The sequence below is a fragment of the Choloepus didactylus genome, chromosome 5 (genome assembly GCF_015220235.1).
Source record: "Choloepus didactylus isolate mChoDid1 chromosome 5, mChoDid1.pri, whole genome shotgun sequence".
NCBI lineage: Eukaryota > Metazoa > Chordata > Mammalia > Pilosa > Megalonychidae > Choloepus > Choloepus didactylus.
The window spans coordinates 55,879,406-55,904,296 of record NC_051311.1 but is presented as its reverse complement, the minus strand read 5'-3'; the positions used below and the strand labels follow the sequence as shown (position 1 = coordinate 55,904,296).

At 36.2% G+C, this 24,891-nt stretch overlaps 1 protein-coding gene across 1 annotated transcript in view; it reads right to left on the bottom strand.

Annotated features, from left to right (window-relative positions):
- Window positions 1-9,562: 9,562 nt before the first annotated feature.
- The window catches only part of CNOT4 (CCR4-NOT transcription complex subunit 4), a 186,300-nt gene continuing 170,971 nt past the window's right edge, over window positions 9,563-24,891 (bottom strand). The window contains 2 exon segments of the mRNA XM_037836099.1: window positions 9,563-10,935; window positions 11,634-11,846. Coding sequence (XP_037692027.1) covers window positions 10,634-10,935; window positions 11,634-11,846 — 515 coding nt within the window. The 3' untranslated portion in view covers window positions 9,563-10,633.

Below are 24,891 nucleotides of genomic sequence, written 5' to 3'. Positions count from 1 at the left end.
GTTCACAACTGTATCCCTAAAGTATACCTCAGACTACTACCTCAGTGCTTCTGGTGGTTTGAAACTGTATGTACTGAGAAAAACATGTTCTTAAAATTAATCTATTCCTGTGGGTGTGAACCCATCATAAGTAGGACTTTCGATAAGGCCACTTCAGTTAAGGTGTGAGCCACTTCTTTCAGGATGGGTCTTAATCCTTTTACTGGAGTCCTTTATAAATGGAATGAATTCAGAACGAAAGAGAAAGCCAGGGAAACAAGAAGCTGAAATCAATGAAACCCAGAAGAGAAGGGAGAGATCAGCAGATGCTGCCATCTGCCTTGCCATGTGGCAGAGGAGCCAAGGATTGCTGGCAGCTGGTCTTTATAGGAAGAAAGCATCACCTGGATGGTGCTTTGATTTGGACATTTTCCCAGCCTCAAAACTGTAAGCTAATAAGTCCCCATTGTTTAAGCCAACCCATTTCATGGCATCTGCTTTAAGCAGCCTAGGAAACTAAAACAGTACTCAATAAGTGCTTATTGAGTGAAAGAAAAGATGATTTAGGTATTAACAAGAAACTACAGACACCTCTAGAAGAAAATCAACACAACGGAATTTGGTGGTTGTGAATTTTATAAAATGCATGCTATGTACATTCTGTTAAATTTTGCACTTAATTGTGGTTATAGCTAACTTCTGCAGAGATCTCAAAATATTCACAAAATCTTGAATTTCAAAAAAAAACTTCATGAATCATGGAGGTATCTATCATCTTACTTGGTGTGGCATTCCCCTGTATGGCTCTGCCCCGTGAAAACAGGCTGTGTAGCTTTTGGGAGCACAGCGTCATGGCCCTCAATGGGTCCCAGGAGACTAGTATCATGGTTGAAGGGCACCCCCTGCTGCTGACTTTTATATGCCTCACGGTAAGCACTTTGATAATTTGCACTCCTCTCAAAAAGCACCAACCCTGTGATTTTCTGCTCTTTCTATTCACTGGAAGCTCCTGGTAATCATCACCACCAACTTTCCTTCCTTCTACTCTAAGACTTGTAAGCATTGCTGGGCAAAAATTATTCTTTTTGTGCCCATTTCATATAGCTGCTAATCTCAACTAGCCCCTCATTCTTTGTTGAGCACTCTTTATTTATTTATTCTTATACCTTCCTATTACGTTCCCAAAGTTTTAGTTGCTCATTTTGTATGGTCTCAAGCTCCGAATCCCAATCTCACCTCTAGTCTCCTCATTATACTGAGCTGACAGATTTAACATTTATCTTTACGTTAAAAACATCTGTCACTTCCCTTGCTACTCTCTTGAAGGAAAAATTATCCCTTTCTAAGACCAAACCTCCACTTGTGCTCCTGATGCCATTCAATTCAGGTTTCTTGTTCAAATTTACTCTTTCAAATACATAGCTTTGTCTCCTTTGACTCCTAACAAGCTTGTGAAGTCTTTTCTTTAAAAAGAAAAGTTTCTTTTACTCTGTTTTTGTCTCTCAAGCTGTATTGCCATTCTCCCTTTATTAAACTTCCTTGGAATACATTATCTCCTATTCTTTACCTCCTAGTCATCCTTCATTCTTCAACCTGCTGCAACTGGATTCCAGTAACTCCACTGGATCAGAACCAGTTCTTTGAAGGTCACTACTGATCTTCTGACAATAAAATTTAATAGCATCTCCCAACCCAGAACTTGCTTCCTTCCTTCTTTCCTTCCCTTCCTTGCTCTTTCCTTTCTCCTTCCTTCCTTCCTTTACTCATTCCTTCAAACTGAATGTCAGGCACTATGTTAGGCTCTGGATATATATAGACAAAAAGAAGGTCTCTCCCTCTCAAGGAGGCTACAGTATACAGGGAAGCAAGCCGAAGTGGAACTACAATGAAGGGAGGTAAGTGCCAAAATGAAGGCATATATAAGGTACAAAGGGCGGCAGAACCATCTAAATCTGCCTAGGAGTATGAGAGAAAGCTTCATGTAGATTGCACTTAAATTGAGAAGATGAACAGGGTGAGGCTAGGAATGGTGTGCATTCCAGGCTGAGAGAACAGATATGCAAATGAACTGAGTCGCAATTATATGAAATAGAGAGAGTATTATTCTGTCTATTAGGAGACAAGACACTTGGAGACAATAAAACTTGGATTTGAATATAAAGGTATTGGAGAGGATAATTCTTGGAGACTGGTGACAGGGAAGTGGCAAGACCATAGTAGATGGTCTAAATCACAGGTGCTAGCTTGTCTGTTGACAATTGATCACCAGCTCCATACTCTACTACCCTCTCCTCTGCATCACATTTCTCAGATGCCTTCTAAAAGAATCCCAGTTTACATCTTGCCAATGAGAGGCATTTATGTGAAATGTGAAAGGTGGAAGAGAAGCCATAATTCCAGATGCAGCAGCTATGCGCAGATATGCGGCCACTAGCAAATGAGGGGTTTTGCTCACCGCTTCCCGGAGTCCTCCTGAGAATCACCAACTTGGAGCTGCAGGCAGCTGAGAGATCTTCGGTGGAGGCTTTCCTATAACTCCTGCATTTTCAGATTTCCTAAAAGCCAGCAGAGGTTTCCCTGATCTTTCCTCCCCCTAGCCCTTCTGGTGCTTGTTAAACCTCTTCTTATCAAATACCTTGTTTCCTGATGAAATTCTGATACAGCAGAAATTCTGATACTTGAGTAACTCATGTCCTTCTTTTTGTCTACATATATCCAGAGCCTAACATAGTGCCTGACATTCAGTTTGAAGGAATGAGTAAAGGAAGGAAGGAAGGAGAAAGGAAAGAGCAAGGAAGGGAAGGAAAGAAGGAAGCAAGTTTTGGATGGGGAGATGCTATTAAATTTTATTGTCAGACATGAGTTACTCAAGTTTTGGTGTCAATGTAGGACATGAGTTACTCAAGTTTTCACCTTCATTTCAGACCACTCATCTCTATTTTTCCCAAGGTTCCAATCTCACCTCTCTCCTCTATATAATTCGAGAACTCTTGTGTCTACCTCCAGTTTCTCTCCTAAGTACTACAGGCAAATCTCCAATTAATTCCTGGAAACCTTTAACTGTATGACTTGCTAGAACCTCAAACTTAACAAATCCAAAAATAAAAACATTGCTTTTAAACAAGTTCCTTGTCATGATTCCACAAATGTTTTAAACAATACAATTATTCCAGCTATCTGGCTCAAAACTGGAGTCATAATATATCTCACCACCATTTACATAAAATATTTACTGAGAGCTTACTATGTGCCAGGCCCTTTGTTATGAGCTAAGGCTATAATGTTAACAAGATAGATATGTTTCCTGCTCTCAAAGAGCTTACAGTGTAGTGGAAGATCTAGGAGAAATCTAAGAAGGTTCTGAAATTGTTTTTCTTCTATCCTTTAACTATAGCCAGGAACTCACCAAAATTCTCTAGAACTTCTGAAATCTCTCTTGAATTCTTTCCCCCGTTTTTTCATTCTGAAACCTCTGTTGAATTCTTCCCTCTTTTTTTTCCATTCCCAAACCCCTTATCAGCTAATAACCGTCACCTGGACTATTTCCTAGAATGGTAACTGGACTTTTTTTGTATCATGAACATATTTTATATTTTTATAAGATGCATATATACACATACCGTATTTTACAGATAATTTCAGAGGGCCATTGACAGTTCCTTTGGTGTTCTTTCACTGACCTCAAAGAACCCTGCCTCAGTGTCTCTCCCATTTTCACCATTCCTGCCTATGGCTTGTATATTCATAAAGCACAATCCAATCATGTCTCTCCCCTCCTTGAAAAGTGTCAGTTGCTCATTTCTAACTAAGTGTCCAACCCACCCTTTTGGTCTTCTTTCTCACGAGTCCTCTAGACAAATCCCATGTTCCTTCCAAACTGAGATGCAATCCTACACATGTCCTATGCAGTTTCAAACTGATGCCTTTCTTTGCTCAAGATGTACCCCCATCCAAGTCTAAGCCTATTTAAAGCTCTCAATTTTTTGAGCTGTTTTGATGCTTTGAACTTCTGGCACTCAATTCAGGCTTGTTTTAGAGCTAAATATTCAACTTTTTCTAAGTGTAAGAACTTTGAGAGCAGGGATCATCTTATCTTTGTATGCCTGTGAAGCACCTGGCATAATGCCTAGTCCAAAGTACATTTTAAAAATCGTTACACCAAATTGAACCCAAATCTTTCTTCCACATTTTAGTTCTAGTTGCATCCGTCATCCTACATCCTCTTCTACATATATGTCCATCAAATATTTGAAGACAATTACCTTGTTCTTGCTCCTTATCTGTAAAAAATCTACAAGACATTGGCTACTTTGGAGGTCCAGCTCAATGTAAACTCAACTCAATATAGCAAAAAATAGTCAAGAAATCCCTAAGAGTTCTATTTCCTATCCAACCTTTGACTCACACTCTTATGATATGGGATTAAAAAAAAAAAAAAAAAATTCATCTTCACATTCTTTTTCCCACCACCACTTAGCTAAAATATAGAGGAAAGACATAATACCACCCTTACCTTAGTCACCTTATAAATATAAATAGGAAAACTGAAGAGCACTTGGAGCATCTCAGAGGAACAGAAAATACAACCAAAGTAAAGTCATGAAAAGATGCAGTTGAAGTTGGGTAATAATTAGCCCTAGCTCTTTTATAACCTGTGATCCAGGACAAAAACCTAACTTCTTTGGGCCCATTGTCTACTTTTTATATTATGGAGACTGATAAAAGCATGGGAATTCATGCCACTAAGACGTCTACATAAAAATAAGTGCCTTCTGGACTGTATGCAGTATATCAGGGATTTTATTTCAACATTATTTTGGTTTTGACTTCTGGGGGGGGAAGTAGAAAGCTGTAGGTCATTGTTTTTCCAAGCATTGTCAAATGCTTTTTAATTGAGTTATTTATGAGCCTTGGAAATAGTTTTTAAATCATCCTGGCCACAATAAAACTATACTACTTGGCTTGCAAATTTCTAATGGTTTTGTGTATCTGCTACCTTCAACTATGAAAGGAAGCTACGGAAGGAGATGCAATGCCTACACTTAGCAACATCTGTGTGATACACTGTGTCCATTAAGACGGATCCAATGCAGAATCCATTTTTCTAGAATGGCTAATTCTTATATGGTGTGCCCAGAGCATTTAGGCCAATGTTTATTTTCTTTCCCAAATCATTTGGGTTACTGCAAATAAAAATAATTATTTTACTGTTTAAAGAGTTTTCTCTAATCATATACTCTTTTCCTTAAATCAATCCTTCTAAAACAATTCTAGAAATGTTTTTCCAAAGACAATACTTTCCGTTAGGAAACTGCCTATGGGTGTCTGGAGGAGTCTGGAGTAGACTGACAATTTCTTATCAAGCACAAAGCAATGAATATGATTTTTGTGACAAACATTTGCTTTTTAATGAGTTTCATAAACTCAGTCATCCTTCCACTTGAATAGATCAATTCGGTAGAAGTAGCTACATCTGAGAGAGGATACAAATCTGACTAATGTCTCACCACTATGTATAGGGGTATATAAGCTTTTTTACTTTTTTAAGTTTGCAGAACATAAATATAATAATGATCTTAAAGCAAATGATGTTTGAAAAAATTTGACAGAAAATTCAAAAAACGTGCAGTATACCCCATGTCTTCAAGAATAAGCATATATTGTTGGAGAGCACTAACTGAATTCAGCTACATATTGGGTTATTATAGCATGATGTCAGTGGAAAAACATTGTTGACATTTACTACCTATTCTCAAAATACAATTCATACACAGTTAAAGGTGAGATATCTTTTTCTTCTCTGAAATTTCTAGAATTGCTCTAACTCAGCTAAACGACCCGCATCTATCTGACTTGCTAATCTCCGAAACTGCAAAAAACACAATAAAAAAACCTTGCACTTTAACAACCAGCCTGTAATCTAACCAATAAAATAATCCCATGTATGATTATCTTTCAGGAAATCAACTATTGATTATAAATTAAAAGAGCTTTATTGGAAAATAAGATGTTAAGGAGAGAAAGCACTTCAAGCTAATCGAAAGAAATATGTGGGCAATACATGCTGTATTTGCTATTGGCTGGTACTCCTTGGCCAATAGCAAAGGACAGTGCTCCCTTTACCTTACTAGCTGACAAGCTACGCTTATTAACATAAAATCAGAGCACAATTCCAGGTAAAGATGGTGGATTAAAACTACATATCTAATTTTATTTCTTCCTAAAAGTCCATTAAAATTAAAGAAAGAACAAGAACAACAACAGAGGAGGCAACACCAACAAAACTTGGGGGCCTGGAAAGGAGACGGTTGAGTGGTAAACCACGTGGCCAATGTGAGAATACCGAACTCAAGCTGGGTGTGGGCCTAGCTGAGATCCAATCCAATTCACACACAGAACCCTCAATGGCAGAGAAACAGACAGAAACAGGTACCTCTAGAGCCAAGGGTATAGGGTGTGGGGTAGGGCTAAAATAAATATTGAGAAAGCTGTTGAAATTAGCTTCTAAATACACACCCCAACTTCACACCATAGGGCAATTATGCTTCCCCTAAACATTTGGAGTCTTACTTTCCTTAGAGTAAAGTTCTGAAAACAGTGGGATTAAGTAAATGTATGCATACTGAATGCAGAGACCACCAAGGCAGCTCTGACCACAGGCAATTAGATCTTTGCCCTCTAGGCTGACCACATGAATACTCTACTCTATGGAATCTGGTCAGCCCAAGAGAAAAGGCCTAAAGACAGACAACAGGGGTTCCCCAACAAAGAGCGCACCCAGATCTACCAACAGTGAAGTTCAAAGTTGACAAGCCCTACTCATGTTTTTAAAACTTCCAATAGGCTTTTAGTCTTATTCATGAGCAGATAATCAAGGATTACCAGGGATCAAGAAAAGACTCTAAAGTAGAAGACAGATACCAAAGCAGATGAACACGTAAAATAAACTTGGAGAAACAGAAACAACACAAGGAAAATAAAACTATATTTAACTATAAGGTGCTATAAAAAGGAACATCAGATAATTAAAAAACAACAATGATATCTTAGGGAACAAAAACCAAAAAAAAAAACAAAAAACCAAAAAAAAAACCCTTAATAAAGGTTGGATAATAAAGTTGAGAGAAAACTTTCCAGAAAGAAGAATAAAAGGACAGTGATGGAAAACTGGAGATAAAAAAGGAGAAAAGGGTCTGAAGGTACGATATTTGAATAATAGGATTTTAGAAAGGAAGAACAGAGAAAATAAATGCCAAGAAAATGATTTACAAAATAAGTCCAGAAAATTTCCCTGAACTAAAGGACATGAACTGCCAGATTTAAAAAGGCCTTCTGAGTGTCTGGTACTATGAATAAAAATAGACTCACACCAAGGCACATCACTGTGAAATTTCAGAACACAGAAGATGAGAAGATTCTACAAGCTTCCAGAGAGGGAGGGAAAAAAGATTTCCTCAATTGTGATAGTAGAATAAATATTTTCAGACATGCAAATTGCTAAAATATTTACCTCCCATCCACCTTTTCTCAAAGCATACAATCTTTGATGTAGCTTCACCAAAATGAAAGAATAAAAACAAACAAAAGAATTAGGATATGGGATATAAGAATACAGGAAAAAGAGAATCCAAGAAAGGTGGTGAAGGAAATTACTAGGAATGACAGCTGTGCACCAAAGGGCGACAAGTTGAGATCTGAGTATTGTGTGTGATCCAAGAGACAGACAGATGACAGCTGTCAATATCAAGATTCCCACTGCTATTATACCAAGACTGCCTATGTCAACTTGGCTTGTTTTTTTTCCCCTGTAGTTATGTTTTTGACCATGCCTAATGAAGTTTCTCTGTTCTCCCTTCATACCTTGTTGAATTACTCACCTGACATTCATTTAACTACCCATGCCCTCAAGTATTGTGCTTTGATCTGCTCCAGAGAACTGGAGGAAAGCCATGATGAATTCAGGCACAGAAAACAGCAGACCCTCCTTCAGACTGCATTTCTGCCAGACATTCAGTACTCAGCTCATGCTATAGCCCTGTTGTATGTACCAATTGTGGTCAACCCTCTTTTCCAGGATTTACTCATGATCCTGCCCAGTCTCACCAGAAAGGGCTTTTATAAATTATCAGATAAACTAAAAGTCAAACTATGACCTGAAGATTGTTTAGTTTACCATCTCCTAAATGTTTTTGTCTATTAGTGAAAATATTGTCCTGTCCTTACACAGGAATTTGGTTTAGTAATTTCAGCTTTTTAAAATTAAACAATGCATTGTTCAGGAATATATACATAGGTAGTAAACACTAAACAAAAGAAAAATCAATACAGAGATCAAGATAATGGTTATTTGTGGATGATGACAAAAGAAAAGTGTAACTGGAAAAGGGCACATAGGGAGCTTTTAAGATAGTGCTAGTTCTATTTTTAACTTGGGTGATAAGCATACAAGTATTTGTGAATATTCATTAAACAATAAATAAATAAGCTTTTAAAAATAAACATATGTTCTTCCATATGTATGATTAATCACAGCACAGCCTTGTAAGGTAGAATTTCCCTTTTACAGAAAAAGCAACATTTTTGATATATCGGGGTATATACCCCATCCCCACTTCTTCCCGTCCAAAAGCCTTTTTTGCCATTTGCTGTTACCTGAATATTATCTCTGTGCCATGGTGCATCACTCTGCAGTGCAATATGAAGGTACAGGAGATCAAAACAAAAGCTCACAGGATAAAAAGAGCCTGCAGTTCCTAGTGTTTTCCTTTCTATCAAGTAACACTTTGGTTAACTTTAAAAAAACAAATTACTATCCACCATGTCAACAGCTACTGTGGTTGACATTTGAGAAACTATTTAAGTTTCTCAAAAACTGTCAAAAAAATTTTTTTGTAGCAAATGAAGGTAAAAAGTAAAGGTAACAATAAGAAAATCAATCCTAAGGAAAAGAATATAAGATTTAGAAGAGCCAATTAATTCTATGCATCCTACAAAAATTTTCTTAATGGACACAGCTGGAAAGAAACCAACTCCAGCTTTTGACTTTTGAATGTAGTCCAAAGCAAGACAAACAAACCATACAGATTCTTAGGATTCGGGCAGGGAACATTTAATTTCTACCCTCTACCCTATTTTTGTCAGTGATGTCACAATCTATTATTACGTGCTCCCTAGAATAATTGGTTATAAAAGATTTATCATCTGTGGGTTATCTACATCAGTGTTTTCCAATCTCATGGCACTTCATCATGGCACTCACACAAGGTGGTACCACTTGTATGGCCTATTGGCTGCTGCCTCTGCCAGGTATCCCCAAGAGAACCAACATCTCAGCACATCAATAACCATCCATTTGGGGCATGTAAGTCTTCTCAGTTGGGAAAGTTTTGTCTCCATTATACAATAGCACAAAGAGGTACTGGCTATTGAAAACCAATGGAAGGGGAATGCTTCATCTAAACCACCCCTGCTTTGTTGAAGACATAAAATCAAATGGAATCATCTGAAGGCTACTTATCACTAGTGTTTTAAACTCACAGAAATGTTAAAAAGGAATAGAACAGAAAAAACAAAAACCCAAGGATCATCATCAAATTTTGTTTTATTTAAGATTTTAGTTTTAATTCTGAAGAAAGAGGTACATTTCCTTGTTTTTAGTTTTAGCATCAGGTTATAACCAGGTTTCTGTTTTCTTTTCTCCTGTCTTTTCAATACTGCACAAACGTCCAGAAACTACAGGGTTAAGTAAAAGCTGCAGGCAAGGAGGTCAGAGATTTGCTCCTGATGGTGATCAGATGGCCCCAGAGCAGTGCTATCTCAGAGTGCCCTAATCAGGCAAATTTAATGTAAAAGAAAAAAAGATTCTGACAGAGAGTGAAGAAATCACTTGTATTTCAGCTCTTATATTATATATAGGTATTAAATCTGTGAATACTTTTTTCTTTAAAACATATGAATTTACGTTAAATCTAAAGCCAAATTTTTTTTTCTCCTTTAAAAAAATCACTTTCCCCCTCCTTATAAACTCTTTGGCAATCGGCCAGCTACTACTACAGATCAATTTATCAACTTCCAATAAATTCGTTTGCTTAACAACACAATCAAGTCCTCCCTATCAACTTGCCAAAAGAATTAAAATTAAATTAAATTAAAAGCATTTTTCCTGCAATAGTGATAAGCTGAATACAACAAGATGGATACCAGGACCACTGCTTTCCCCCATGCATTTAGCAATCTCAATTAAATTAACCTAGTTTTCAAACTTCTGCAGTTGATAATGCATTTGACCTTTCCTATAGATTAATCGTCAATTTCTGCTAAGCAGATTATGTCATTATTATGCGCAACAGACAAACAGTAATTTTCTAAGTATCGAGACTGCCCTTTGATTTGTTTTTTCCCTCTTTAACAAGGCATTTCAGGAAACATTCAACAGTGTCACTCAACTGCTGGATCAACAGAAACTTTTATAAGAAAAAAAAAAGATGGTAATAACCCTGTGATCTCACTGCATCTGGGGGTAGGGAGAAAAAAATTGATCAGGAACTGGATTCTTCAGAACATAAGAGATGAGAAGGGAGCTGTGGGAGGTGGGCTGAAAGGGAGAAAACAGGGTGGGGCAAATCCTGCATTTCTAATGGTTTCTCCTCTTTCCCTAATGGCGGTCCAGTGTTGAACTCTGTAGTAAATCTGTGGGGGTTTTGCTGGGGGGTCTGAAGGCTGTCTGAAAGCCTGGGGGTGGGGAGTGGAAGCTGGAAGGATTTGAAGGAGGAGGGTAGGGATTCCAACTGGCTCTGTGCAGAGGGATCTGTGTGCTGAAGGGGGCGCCATGGTGTGTTTGTGACGGAGCAGCACTGGGGCCGTCCATCTCTGTAAGGGCCTGAAGGGATTTCAGCCAGTGTGGAGGATTGTCATCTTGAAGAGAGTCTAAACTGTTTCCTGAAGATGCTGGAATACCTAAGGAGAGAAAAGAAAACAAGAGGGAAAATGATGAGTTTGTGTAGAAAGAATAAGAAGTTAGTCTAACAAATTTTTTTTAAGTGATTAGTGTATCCAAAAGAAACACAGAAGAAACACAATTTTAAATTTCTTCCAAATAAGACCTTTTTAATCCTATATTCCTTTTATCTTCCACCCATGATGACCAAGATTTATTTTCTATACCAACCCATGCCTTTCTTTTCAACTACGGAGACAGTTTCCCACTGTCACAGAGGCAGAGCTGCAAAAACAATTCCCAAGAATTGTATGACAATATGTTCCAATTCTGCTTCTTATCTAAAAAAAGATAATATAAACAAGATAGCCTTATAATAGAGAGCTTTATTTTTTTTTTTTTAAGTGGAGTATGTTCCTTTTAAGAAAGGGTAAGTCAGATCCTTTTGTGTACTTTGCGACCTATAAAATACACACATGCTGCCAGATGTTAACATCTACCTAGACCAAAAGAGGCAAACTAGGCACCAAATGCTTTATCACACAACTAGGCAAACAGAATTAACCAAGACTGCACGACTCCTAAGAATGACACAAGCCACTCCACACTTGCGGCTTTGTGAAAAGAAACTGATGTTGAAGACACCTCTGTTTTTACTTAATCTGTGCTAAAAACCAAATGATGGCAATCAGTGGAGCTGAAGGAGTGAGAAAGTTACCTGTGATGATGGCTGGGTCTGTCCAGCTGCCAGGGCTGTCCCAACTCAGGCTGTCGGTGGTGGCAGTGTTGGACGTTGGTACACTGTGGTTGGCGTTGGAGGGGGGAGAAGAATTGGGCAGTCCACCAAAGTTGATGTTAATGTTGGGTAGAAGTGCCCTTAGCCCGTCCTGCCATTCCTTCATATTTAAACTCTCTACAGAACTGCTGTTGTCTGGGAGATTTACCAACAAAAAAATGAAAGATAAAAAAAATAAAAAGCTGACGTTAGAAACATATGTTGTCCTTTAGTGGGTAAGTGGGAGAAGAATTATTCTTTCTTTATTGAGCATTTAAAATGGGTTATCCTAGCAAGATAAACTTGGTTAGGATTTTGCTTGTGAGCTCAGAGCCCCTCAAACAAATGTGGAAAAAATTTGCTCAAAGATCAGGAAAGGGAGCTTCTTGTCCTTATAGCCTCTTCACCATTATGCGTTTGTAAATTAACAGTCCAGTTTAAAGACTCAATGCTCCCGAGCACAATTTAGTTCTAGCTACATTATGAGGTTTCAGCTGGTTGGGCATTTAGTCAGCTGAGCCGATTTACACTATTAAAAAAAAGTAAGCCCACAAAGTTCAACATAGGAGCTTACTTCTGAGCCCCTCAAGTTGCAGAAAAGTCATTTTACAAAGAATAAACGTTAAGTCAACAGAAAAAATAATTGTTCCCTGATTATAAAACTTTAATGCATTTCAGAAGAGAAAGGTGATAATGAATAGGCGTTTGAATTTGAAAAGAATTTTTTTCCTTTAGTCACAAAGACTATGAGGCAGGGGCTAAAAGACCTTTTAGATGGAATAATTTCCAGCGCTGTCTGCCTACTCTACAGCACTACCAATCACTGAAAACATGAGTCCTGGGGCCCCACAACTCTCTGGGTCGATTTTTGAATAGTATCAAACATGATAAGACACTATCAAAATAAAAAGACTTTTTAAAAATTGTAACTAAACAAACTTGATATACTATCACCCAGAATCCACATAGCACATTGGTCAGAAAAATGAGTAAAGTATAACAGCTACTTAGATTAATTGTTTTATTGAAAACAGGAATGCAGGCCAAATTATCAACAGATATTTTTAAGCAGCACAGAAAATTATTTCTGGTTCTACAGAATTGATTAGCAATCGATGATGATGATGATGATGATGATTGGGCACTCTGTGCAATTTGGTGATCATGGAATTTTATTTTTATAATTTGCTTTGAGCCAATCATTGATCTATGCCAAATTACATCAAGTTTCAGCAAGTGAAGTGTTTAACCCTATTGATCTTATTTATTAAAAGTTAAAAAACTGCAACCAAACCCAACAAAGGTCATTTCTGAACTTATTAAAATGAAGAAAAGGCACTCTACACAATCAAAAGTCAAAAGAAGAGAAAATAATTACATTCTTCAAACCTACTTCCATTTCACAATTAATGCAATTTATTAAATCTCACTCCTCAGATCTGCACACTACTTTAGATTTGATTGTGCTGTACAATTTAAAGGCACTTTCAGAGTCAGTTATTATTTCATTTGATTCTCAACAACCCTGTGAGGTAGGCAGAGCAGGAGGAATAATCTGCATTTAAGAGATAAAGGAAGACTCAAGAAATGTTAAGCCATAGAATTTTTCTTATTTGTTCAAGTAAGAACTTGAACACAGACCCTATCAGAGCATTTGTCCTTTTAAAAAATAATTCCATGCTCTCTCTCTTGCTCTACTTTGTGTAGGGCATTGATTGATATCTGAATAGGTCAAATATTTAAGAGATAACCCAGGGGCCCAAGAGACCCATAATTGAAAAGAGGCAAAAAAGAGCACTGAAGCATTACAGTACATCCATTGGCTGTGATTAGCAAGATGGAGAAATATTTAGGCTGAAGAAATAAACTGGACATTGTAGCTGGGAGTGGGGAGTAGGGGGTCGAATGGGGAATCTAATCAACAACAAAATCACCAGTTTCCCCCTGGCTCCCTAACTGCATGAGGCATTAACAAGATCACACTTATAACCAAGTCTTAGAATACCCTCCATTGCAGGAAGGTTTGATGGTAATGGCACCCTAACCTTTAAAGCAATCAAACTAATAACTTCAGATGGCTTTCAATTAGCCAGAAATTCAACTCTAAACAGGGAAAACTTTCTCAGAGGAAAATATCTCCTGAACAAAAAGATGACATGTATCTACACGGGAAATTTTCAGGAAGATGCTCAGGTATCTTTTGAAATATTAACACTCTTGAACTAGTTGGCCATATCAATTAAGAAGTTAATGCAGGTGATTGAAGCCTCTTCTCCCTGAGTGTAAAAAAGAAAATAGAAAAAGATAGCCCATAACTCACCTAGACTATTTTTCTCCTTACTTTTGCTTTATATGTAGTGAGATACTTTAACTAAGGAACCCTTAATTTTGCACTAACAGAGTAATGTGTAGTTATATAAAATTTATTTGGAAATCAGTATAATAAGGTCAAGAGACATTTGTTTCTCTGATTGTAGATTAATGAAATTAAGCAAGAGTATATGTCAGTCACACAAATTCACATATATGGTAGAGAAACAGTGACAAGCTTAGATCCTGCCAGGTGCGATATAATTATAAGCCACCTTGGGAAAGAAATTAACTAGTTTATTCTTACAATCTTGCAGACTCACCCAAATAAAGTCATGTGTTTGGGCATCTTAGCAGCCTAACAGCATAGGTGAGTGGTTTATAGCTAAGCTACAAGTGTTATAGGGAGGTGGACTGACATTTGAAGTTCTTGAACACCATTCCAAGTAGCTTAGAAAAAAGAAGCGTTCTTCACCATTTTCTCCATTATTGCTATGCCAAGTGTTGGCACAAAGAAAGGACAAGAGAAAGGAAATCAGCTAAATCCTAACCCCCACCAAAATAGCTTGTCTCAGTCCAGCCATACTTGAAATCACTTCCTTTACCTCCCTCCACTGCCCCTAACTCCAATTTGTTTTGGCTCTCAGGACTTCTGGTAATTCCATTCCTTGAAACAGACACAGCAGGGTTTATCAGCCTTGGCACTATTAACATTTAGGACCGAATAATTCTTTATTGTGGGGAGTTGTCCTATGCATTGTAGGACATTTAGCAGCATCCCTGGTCTCTACCCACTAGAGGCCAGTAGCACAACTGCCCCAGCTGTGACAACGAAAAATGTCTCTAGACATTGTTGAATGTCTTCTGGGGGGCAAAATCACCTGTGATTCAAAGGACGTCAATTTGCTTTTTTCTAGGATTCTAAATAACCTTACTCAAATATACATTTCCCTTTCAAATAGCACCAAGACTTTGACCATTGGACTCAATTTCATGCAACTTCATTGTCTTTATTTATATAGATATTACACTGGAATACAATTCACATATATATATACATATATATATATATATATATATAAGTGAATATAGGTCTCATGGAGAAAACATTGGACTGAAAACTGCAACTGGATTGTAGCTTGGGCATGTATCGTACTTAGTCTCTTAATATCCCAAGACACTAGTTTTTTTATAAGTAGGACTAATACCTGTCTTACTCTCATAAAAGCATAAAATGAAATAAGAGAAGAGAAAGCAATCTGAAGCCCATTTATTACTGGATAAATGTCTAGTAACAAATGTTTCTCTAATGGTCAATATTGAGTAGATAGTAAACCTTCCAAAAAGTGAAGGCAGGAAGGGGATTTCTCATTTACCAGGATCTGGCCCTGTGCAAAGCAGTTAGGGATAACACTAACCATTCTCACAGAGGAAGTGTGTATTCAGTCTAATTAATAGGCCTTCTCACCATCAAAATATTGCAAAGACAAGATATGGGAAAGCATTTTCAACTTTCCACAAGAAAAACTTGAAAATACCAGCAAACAAAGTACAATGAAAATCAAGCTACTGAATATATTTTATATTAAAAATGATACTAATTTTATTTAAGTGTTTAAATGTTTTATGATGTTAGAAAAACCTAATCTTAATTATTTTGTTGTATAATATGTAAGTATATACAACAAAACACTATTTTCAGCTCTAAACAATTTGAGGGCAGTAGAAGGGGTCAAGGTTTTTGTAGTAGTTTTATTTTTCAGTGTAAAACTCAGACATACAATTTAAAGTACTTTCAAGATGCCATATAGCGTACTCTCACATTCCATTGTGTAAATATCAGTATACTTTCAGTTTACCTGGCTCAGAAAATATTTTATTAAAGAAGAAATTATGGTTAAAGTTCGGCCAATTTATTGGTAGCCTAGCACAGCACTCAGTCCATAACAAAAGTCAATCATCACACATTAAACAAGTTAACAAATCTTATTTTCAGGAAAAAAACAAAACAAAACACAAACAGTGTAAAATGCACATGTTAAGGCTGCTACTGGAGTGCCTACAGTGTGCAAGGAGCAACAAAGCACTTATCCCATCACCCCTGTTCTGAAAAGTTTACAGTCTAGATGGTGAAACAATACAAATATGTGAAAAGTTCAATAATTACAATCTTGAAAAACAAGAGAAGAAATATCACAGGGTTGTACATGATTAATAAATGATACAGTTTAATAAAAAGAGAGGAGAGATCAGTGAGACACACGTGTGAGAATGCGCTGGTGGGTCAACAACATAGTAGATAGAGCCCCTTGAACTTGAAAATCTCACAACAGGTTGTAACTATCTTTGATATTTCTACATAATACTGGAGTAGACCATTTGGAAAGTATAGAGAAAGGCTCATTTTATAAGCAATGATTATATTACAAGATAAAAGTTAGCTATGTTCTGATATCAGACTTTCACAGAAAATCATAAAACAGGAAAAGATGAATGGCTTAGGCAAAAGCACACAGCATCACAGTGGCCAAAGTGGGTTTCTTTAATTAACTGCAGTATGTCATCATTAAGAAATGCAAAACTATACACAGCAAAATGTGGGCAAACTTGCTTCTTACAGTAAGTTGTCCAAGTATCAAGCCAGTGAGTTATTCCATTTTACATAATATCTTCACTGGAAAGAATGATTTTCTAACTGGTTTTGCAGTCTGTGTAACTGTCTCAGGAGCCGCTGGAGAGGAAGCTGAGGGGCACTAAGACAAGATATCCTTCCCACCCTGATTTCATCTACTTTACATCTTAGGGTCCCATGTAGATTTCATTTGAAAAATACAACCTGCTGCTAAGAGAGTAAAAACATTGAGTATCCATGTATAATGACAACATGGTGAGATAAAACACACTTAAGAGCAATCATAAAACAAAAGGCTATTCTAAAGTACTTGTTTCCTCTAATATACTTTGTACCACCAGATCAGGACTTTCTGTCTCTTCTTGGAGTTCTCGCCTCTAACTTGTTTTTAGCACCCTATCCTCTCGCCTCTACCTTTTTAGTACCCTATACATGGGCCTTATTAATTAAAGTAGCTTGATGCAACTAAATTAAAAAATCTATCAATTTCTCTAGTTTTCATTTTCAGGTAGGGCCAGCTGGCTCACACTTTCAGCCCTCATCCGTAGGTTATGCCATTCTTCAAAGGCACCGGAGACTCCATATTTCAGGTGAAATTGCTCTCTGGTAGTGGTCAAACAACCCAACTGAGGAGTAACTATTGAGAATCCCAATCATAAAAACATCCTTAAAAGAGTTTATCTCCTGCTTCAGTTTTTAAGCCTCATCTAATGGTTACTCCCAGCAGCTCAATCTGTAGCCTGGTCTTGTTTTGCAGAAAAGCTTCTATTTTCTCTTTCTTCATTGTTGTCCTTTAAAGTTCAAAATCAGAGGTTCTATTAGTTAAGTTACCTAGTTAAAAAAATCTTACTCAGTACAAGTGCTTGCACATCTGAAACATAGTTCCCACAATGGTTACTCCTTTGTCAAGTTTCAGAGGGGTACTTTTAAATCTTCATGTATTTTTAAAAGGACACAGTACAGCCTATCTCAATTACTGCAACCCTCTCTATATTCTCCATCAATTTTTGGGAGCATATGATTTCAAGAAAGACTAAACTTCCTCAAATTTTAAAGCACATCTCGAAGCAACTCAAACATAAAATATGCTTTTCCTATGTGTAAAACCAAACTTTAAAGAGCAGATGCAATTTCTCATATTGGAACTTAATGAAAGCTTTTATGATAGATTTAAATTTAAGGACAGCCATGAAAATCACTTCAATTTACTAACCAAAATATGCCAAGAAAAATGACTGCTTTGTGAATAAACTTTCAGATAGACATCATAAAATCAGTTTATGAAAAATACTAATCTACTTAAACAGAGTTCACACTCAGATTTCTAGGATTATGTTTATTTTAAAGTAAGACTGGTACCACAGAGCAGATTTACTGGGGCACAGACAAATCTTAAGGGTTTAATAAATCTGAAAGTAGAGTTTAGACTAAACAAAAAATTTTAAGAACTCAAGTGGAAGAGTTCTGCACAGAACAGAACTTGAATAAAGTACTAGCAAAAACAGCCAAAATTTATGCCCACAAGCAGAAGGAAGTAAAAATGACATAAAAATATGATTTGTGCTTTTTGGGCACTGTCCTGATGTCTTCAATTAATTTAGTCAATCTTCCAAGTCTTTTCTCTTCCACTCAGATCATTCTACATGACAGCACTTATGGCCTGAACCACACTAATCTGACAGTAAACTGTATGCTGTTCTGTGACATTTATTGTAGTACCTTTACATATATCGGTATCTTTCACAACTCTACTGAAAGGTATGCAAGGGGATATTTTGTCCATTCTTCAGCATGCAGTTTGGTATCTTAGAAACTTTAGGTGCAAAATACCTACTGACTCCAAGGTCTGACTTAAGAGGACCTAGAAAGTCACTTTCTCCACCAAACTTGTTTAATTTCTATCTATAGCTATGAACAAATGGTTCTCTACAAAAGGATGCAAATCTTCCTGAAAGCAGGAATATGCTAAGTTTTGGGGCTCAAAAGGCTTCTCTGCCATGTATACTGAGGGAAATGAACCACCAAGATTATCTGTTTTCAGTAGTATTTCAGATTCCAAAACATGAGCAAATACAATTTTTTAAGTTCAAAGCATCAGCATTGCTTAAATAAGGAGTGATTTTAAAACAGATATTATAATACTAAGGATACAAGATAAACAGTCTGTAAAATACATTCTACCAATTTTTCTATTCTAGGTACTATTCATTCACTCACTATGCACTTTAGATACTCTATTACTTTAGTACAACAATCCACTAAGTTAAGTAGGAGCTTCAGTTTACAAATGAGGAGGCTGAATGGCTCTGCTATTTTCAAGAACTTCCCAAGACTACACAGTTAAAAAGTGTCAGAGTCAATAATCAAACCCAGTCTGACTCCCAAACATTTGTTCTTGTCACCAGTGCAGTCCTACTCTTGACAGGACTCATGGGCTAACAGAAGAGGAAGGCAGACATATTCAATTAACTACAATATGTGATAATAAATGTTAGTCTAGCATGAACAAAGTCTTGTGGGGGCACAAAGAAGGAAGTGAATAATTCTGCCATTCTGCATGTAGGATAAATGGTGACTAGAAAAGCAGCAGAGGAAGTAAAGTTGATATGAAAGAAAGAAAAGGCATTCCATGCAGAATAGAGGGCACCAAAGGCTGAGACTCATGCAGTATACTGGGAACATTCCAAAAGATAAGTAGATGTGTACTTTTCTCTTCCAGAATGTTCCTACAAGGACCTAAAATCTGTTTTGGGGGAGAATCAGATCATCTAATGAGAGCCAGGTAAACACTAGATGACTATTTAATGAAGGCTCAGAAAAGAGTGGCAACTGGAAGCAGATTTTAAGGAGAAAAACAAAAACAGGGAAAATATTTATGAAAAGATGTCTATGTATCAAGTCATATATTGAATGAATAAAAAGTAAACTTAAAATTTAATGCAAAAGGATAAAAATATTCTTAGAAGAATCAGACTGGATCAGATGGAACCTGAACCAGAATACACAAACAACAGAGCTAAGAGAAGGTGAGGGGCAGAAAATCCAATATAAACAATCTGCAAAATCTGAAATTAGAAGCTCAGAGAAAAGCATGTAAGTGAGGAAAAAGCTGAGCACTGATGATAGACAAAGCCCTGTGAAGATATCCAAAGGTAATTAAGGGAGTTATAATCAAGGAGAGGATAGACAGATCATCAGAATACAATTCAACAACCCTAACATCTCTGAGGTCTAATTCTGCTAGAAGAAAATAAATATGATGAAAATTTCCCTTTCTGACCATATCTCTTTCCCAAAGCAGAGGAAACCAGAAGTGAAATGTTTAGCCTGGACTTAATTCTAACCAACAGAGAACTGGTTGATTATTGTGAAAGTAGAAACCCTAGGAGTATGTACCAGGATTTACAGAAGTAAGGAATGGGAAAAATAGACTTGTATTTTTGGATAGCCAGCATCCTGGCTTATTTTTGCAATTATCACAGTGTATTGCAATCATTTGTTTACATGTCAGTTTTTTCCTACTAGATTGTGAACTCCTCCAGGAAAGGAGCCTTAATTTAATAGTTTTTGTATAGTGAACAGTACCTGAACCTCAGAAGAAACTTAATGTTTCCTAAATGAACAGCCCTGAAAAATTTGCTTCCAGATTAAAAAAAAGTTTTCAGAAAAAAGCTCAAATAAAAAAAAAAAAAAAAAAAAGGGGACGGATGAGGGTGATGTTATGACTCTAAGGGATCTACATTCATAGGCCACACACACAGATGCTAAAACATGATATTCTGACTATACAATTATAAATAATTCTAATAAGGAAAAGAAAACAGGGAGAAATCTAAAGAAACCAGTTGTTGCACAGGAAGAATCTGATGGGATTAGCTCTGAAAAGAAAGTTTAGAAAAAATGGATGGAGGGATATAACCTACCTGTATGTAAGCGTATCATAATCCTTGAGAATTAAAATTAGAAGTCCATAGTGATCTGAGGCTTGTGAAAAACACTGAAGGCAAGAAAAAGCTATGTTTGGAATAGGGAGAACATGGTTAGGAGAGGCCACTGCTCAGCCTGGTGTCAAAGCAGTGACAGAGAAGGCAGAGGTATATATGTAGTTCCATCTTCATTTTGCTTCCTTCCACCTTCTTTATCAAGAATACAACCCTCAAACCAGAAAAGTCAAGAAAGATGCAAAGACAGTAAAAAGAGTATCTAATCAATTTAAATGAGTTTAATTCTCTAGATACAAAGTGAATTATATCCCAGAGTATTAATCCTCACAAATATGAACACAAAACCATTGTTAAGTGCCAGAAACAGAGGAAATGGCAGACTCCAGAAGCTACATACTTATAATTAGTTCTTGGGAAAATTCTGAAATAGATTAGGGGCTTGATAATTTCTTTAGAAATGAATAGGATAGGTTTCTTAGCCACTGCTCTATTCACTTGCATTTGGAAACATTTTCATGGGAAATTATTATATAGTGTTTGGGCTACGACCTCAGTTCCCTTCCGATGGGAAATATACAGGAAATCAAACTTCATTAATCTTAAAACTGAACAAGCAGTAAGAGAGGCAGCTTCTCCCGACTACTGTTTTCCATTGGAAATGTCCTCCTCCCATATCCCTTGGACCAAATGAGAAGACTGTAATTACCCATTTTTCTAAAAAATGATTTTAATTGACAAATTCCTCATAACCCAGATATGAGTTTCATTTTTTAGAAAGTATCTTTTTAGGCATTAAACCAATGATTTACTTTATTTCTTCAATTTCAGGAAACAAAGTAACAAGTTCATTATTTTATACTAAAACTAAATGAAAGAAATATGGGTGCAGTCATGGTGACGGAACTTTTCCAATCTGCATACCAACCATACATCTTTCAGAGTTCTTTTCATTGTACTCATTACTCAAACCAAGAAATTCTTAAGATTTGTTTTGAGATTGTTTTAAAAATAAATGTTTCTTTTTCAAAACAAGCATGAATATTCACTACTTTAGCTATGTGAAATGTGTGATTAAAAATACAAGACTATTTTACTTTTTTTTCCTCATTATTTATTCACGTACTAGGAAAAATAAAAATGTTTTTTATTCCAATTTTCAATCAGTCTCAATTTAGAAAGAATTAATCCCAATAAGAAGACATCTTTCCAACTCTATTATAAGATGAGACTTTTGTAGTAAACAGCATTTCAAAAGACACTGACAAATTTAGAGGCTTATGGTGCTCACCCCCAGACCATGAAGGGACCTTAGTTTAGAAATCATTTTAAACATACACTTAAGTGTTCACCCATATCTGAAATTTATTATAATTGAATTTGGAAGAAAGACTGCTAGATGGTCTTGGCAGAACCAATTCTCAGTCAGTGTTGAGTCTTACTGTGTATGAAGGAAGGAAGGCCGAAAAGAAAGAAGATCAGATGAATATATTCTCAAATATAAATTAGAAACCACAATTCTCATTTCACAATATCTTGTATAAATTCAGCTTTATACTGAATTAAAAGTTTTAGCAAAAAAAATTAATTCTTAATTCCATTAAAAATCACATTTATTTGTTAAAACTTTGAACCACATTGTTTAGAAGTGTTAAGTGATTTTTAAAAGAGCTAGCATCACCTTATTAGTTGGGGGAATGGAGTAATGCCAAAGTCTAACAATGTCAAAATCTTTATCAATTCAACATTAACAGAGTAGTGATTGTTCCTCAATCTACTTTCAAAACCAAGACTATGCTTTCTATTTCGATGCATCTGTTTTGAATTAAAAGAGAAAGAAGGGGAAAAAAGAATATGATCACTAAAAATTAAAAGCCAGTTTGGAAAAAAGCTGAAAGGCTAGTAGAATGGTTACTGGGGAGACAAAGGGTATGATGAGTCTGGTGATAGACTCACCAATATAGACTTTGAGTAAACACCCAGAGCAGCCTGACGGGAGATCGGAGAGAACTCTCTCCTTTCAAAAGGAAAATTCACTTATCAGGGATCCACAGGGGAAATCATGCTGGTAGTAAGCATTAAGATCTGTTGTGACTCTCCTCTAATTGTGGTAAATTACACAGAGAAAGAAATGGTTTCTTCTTTGTCCAAAGAAAGAAACACGGTAAGAGGGATGTGCACAAGCTATCAGAAGACTCACAGTGGTTAAGAATTAAAATTAAAAGCATGTTATAAAACAAATGTTGCAGGACTATGTGTATTTACTTAGAAGTTATATAAGATCCTGGTTTATTTTAGTCATATACTTCATTCCAATTAAATAATCACCTACCATTTAAAGTGCAAGTGAGGTGTCGGGAGTTTACACCTAACAGTGATGACTAGACTAAAACTCAAGATACGTTACACTTGCCCGGCACCAGGAATGACTAGTTAGGTTAATAGGTGAATGCTAACAGATTAGAAGTAAAAAGATACATACCTGGTAGCAAAACTTAGCCTAAATGTGGAGAGGGGAGTGGAGCAGACATATTAGCAATCTATAACCATAAATTTTAATAATTTATATTTTTAATAGAGAAAACATATGTGAAACTATTGCATGTAACCTAAGACTCATTTTAAGCTGAACAAGAAAACTTCCTACTCAGTCGATGAAATCATAATCCAGGGACCCCTCTACTTTTTGCTGAGTACTCAAATTATAGACATAATATAAAGGAAAAAAACAGTCTCACAGATGTCAGACTTCTTGCAAATGCCAACATATAAAATGACAATGCTTAAAAAAATCAGTTAGATTCTGGATCACTATGGTTTGCTTTGTAGACACATTATTTCAGTATGCAAGACTGATATGAGAGCGTAAACAACAGTACAATCCTTGGAACAAGATCTCACCATATTAGGAAACAGTGCTAGGCTACAAAAGTTGATTGCAGTCAGTTTCCTTGCATTTCTTCTTGGAGATGATGATTAGCATCCTTAAATCCTTGTGGAACTTTCCCTGTTTCATCATGCTGAAAACAACAACTTTCTCCATTGAAAAAAATCAGCAGATACACTATTGCTTTACATGCTGTAGCATGGAGTAGCTCTTCTTCAAAGATGAACCCACGATCAAACCTTTAGTGTGGGTATAGTACATCTTCATGCCATTATTAAATTTTAGTTGTTGTTGTTCTGTAATAGAGATGTCACTGGTCTAGTGTCTTACATGTTGCTCCTTAAATGCTCTTTAGCACTGCAGAAAAATCCTGAAGCATTAGAAACTGAATTCCACCTTTGTTTTACTCTTTAGTTTAGTTCTGACATGGGTAATTATGCAATTATTTAAGTCTACATTAAAAGTACCTGCAAGGCTTCCTCCTAAAGTTACTCCGAGATCACTGGACCATATTTAGCACCAGGCTGATTTGACAACTTACAGGTTCTATAATAGCTGCCAGCAGATGAACATTCTGAATGCCTTCAATTCAATATTTGCAATGATATTCACAGTTGAAAGCCCTTGACTTGACAGAAGTACTATAATAATCAAACTATAAGACATAACAAAGTTTAAAGAAGATATACATCCTGAATCTTAAAGTTTTTTCCTCTACTGAATTACATATAAGAAAGCAAATTCAGATTATGGGGGCCAATGGAACTTTACATTGCTTTTAGATTGTAACAATGGACAAACCACAATCCTTCTGAGCCTTATTATTATCACTGTCTAAAAGGAGAACTGTTAAATACTTTGCTATGTCTATTATAGCTCTGAAATTTCATGATTCAAATCTTTTTTATTACTATGATGGTTTCCTTAGGTTTTCCCAAATGGTATCAATTCTTAGTAGCAAGAATGGCATTTGGTAAGAATAAAGTTTTGAAAGTATCTGTTTAGATAAAAACATGACTAGGGTGAAGTGGGCACCCATCCTGTAACCTCAAAGTATTTAAATATGGTCTTTGTTTCCTTAAATAATAATAATAAAGATGGAATATAAATAAAGTAGTTACCCTGAAAATATGAATTAATCCGAACAAAGCAGGAATCAAACACATGAAAAGTAGTAGAGAGATGGCTTGAGACTTTTTCTTCTGCTATGTTCACTAAGTGGGGAATTATCTTAAGATTCTTATATATAAACCCACACACATACACACACACATTTAACCTCACACACATAAGAGAATCAAGCTTAGTTTACTTTGCTGTGCAAATCCTTTTTTACATAATGTTTATTAGGTGTCATGAAGATAGAAAGGATTATCATTACCATTTCACAACTATTCAAAACATTTTTATCTGTTTAGGAAAGTAAGTACA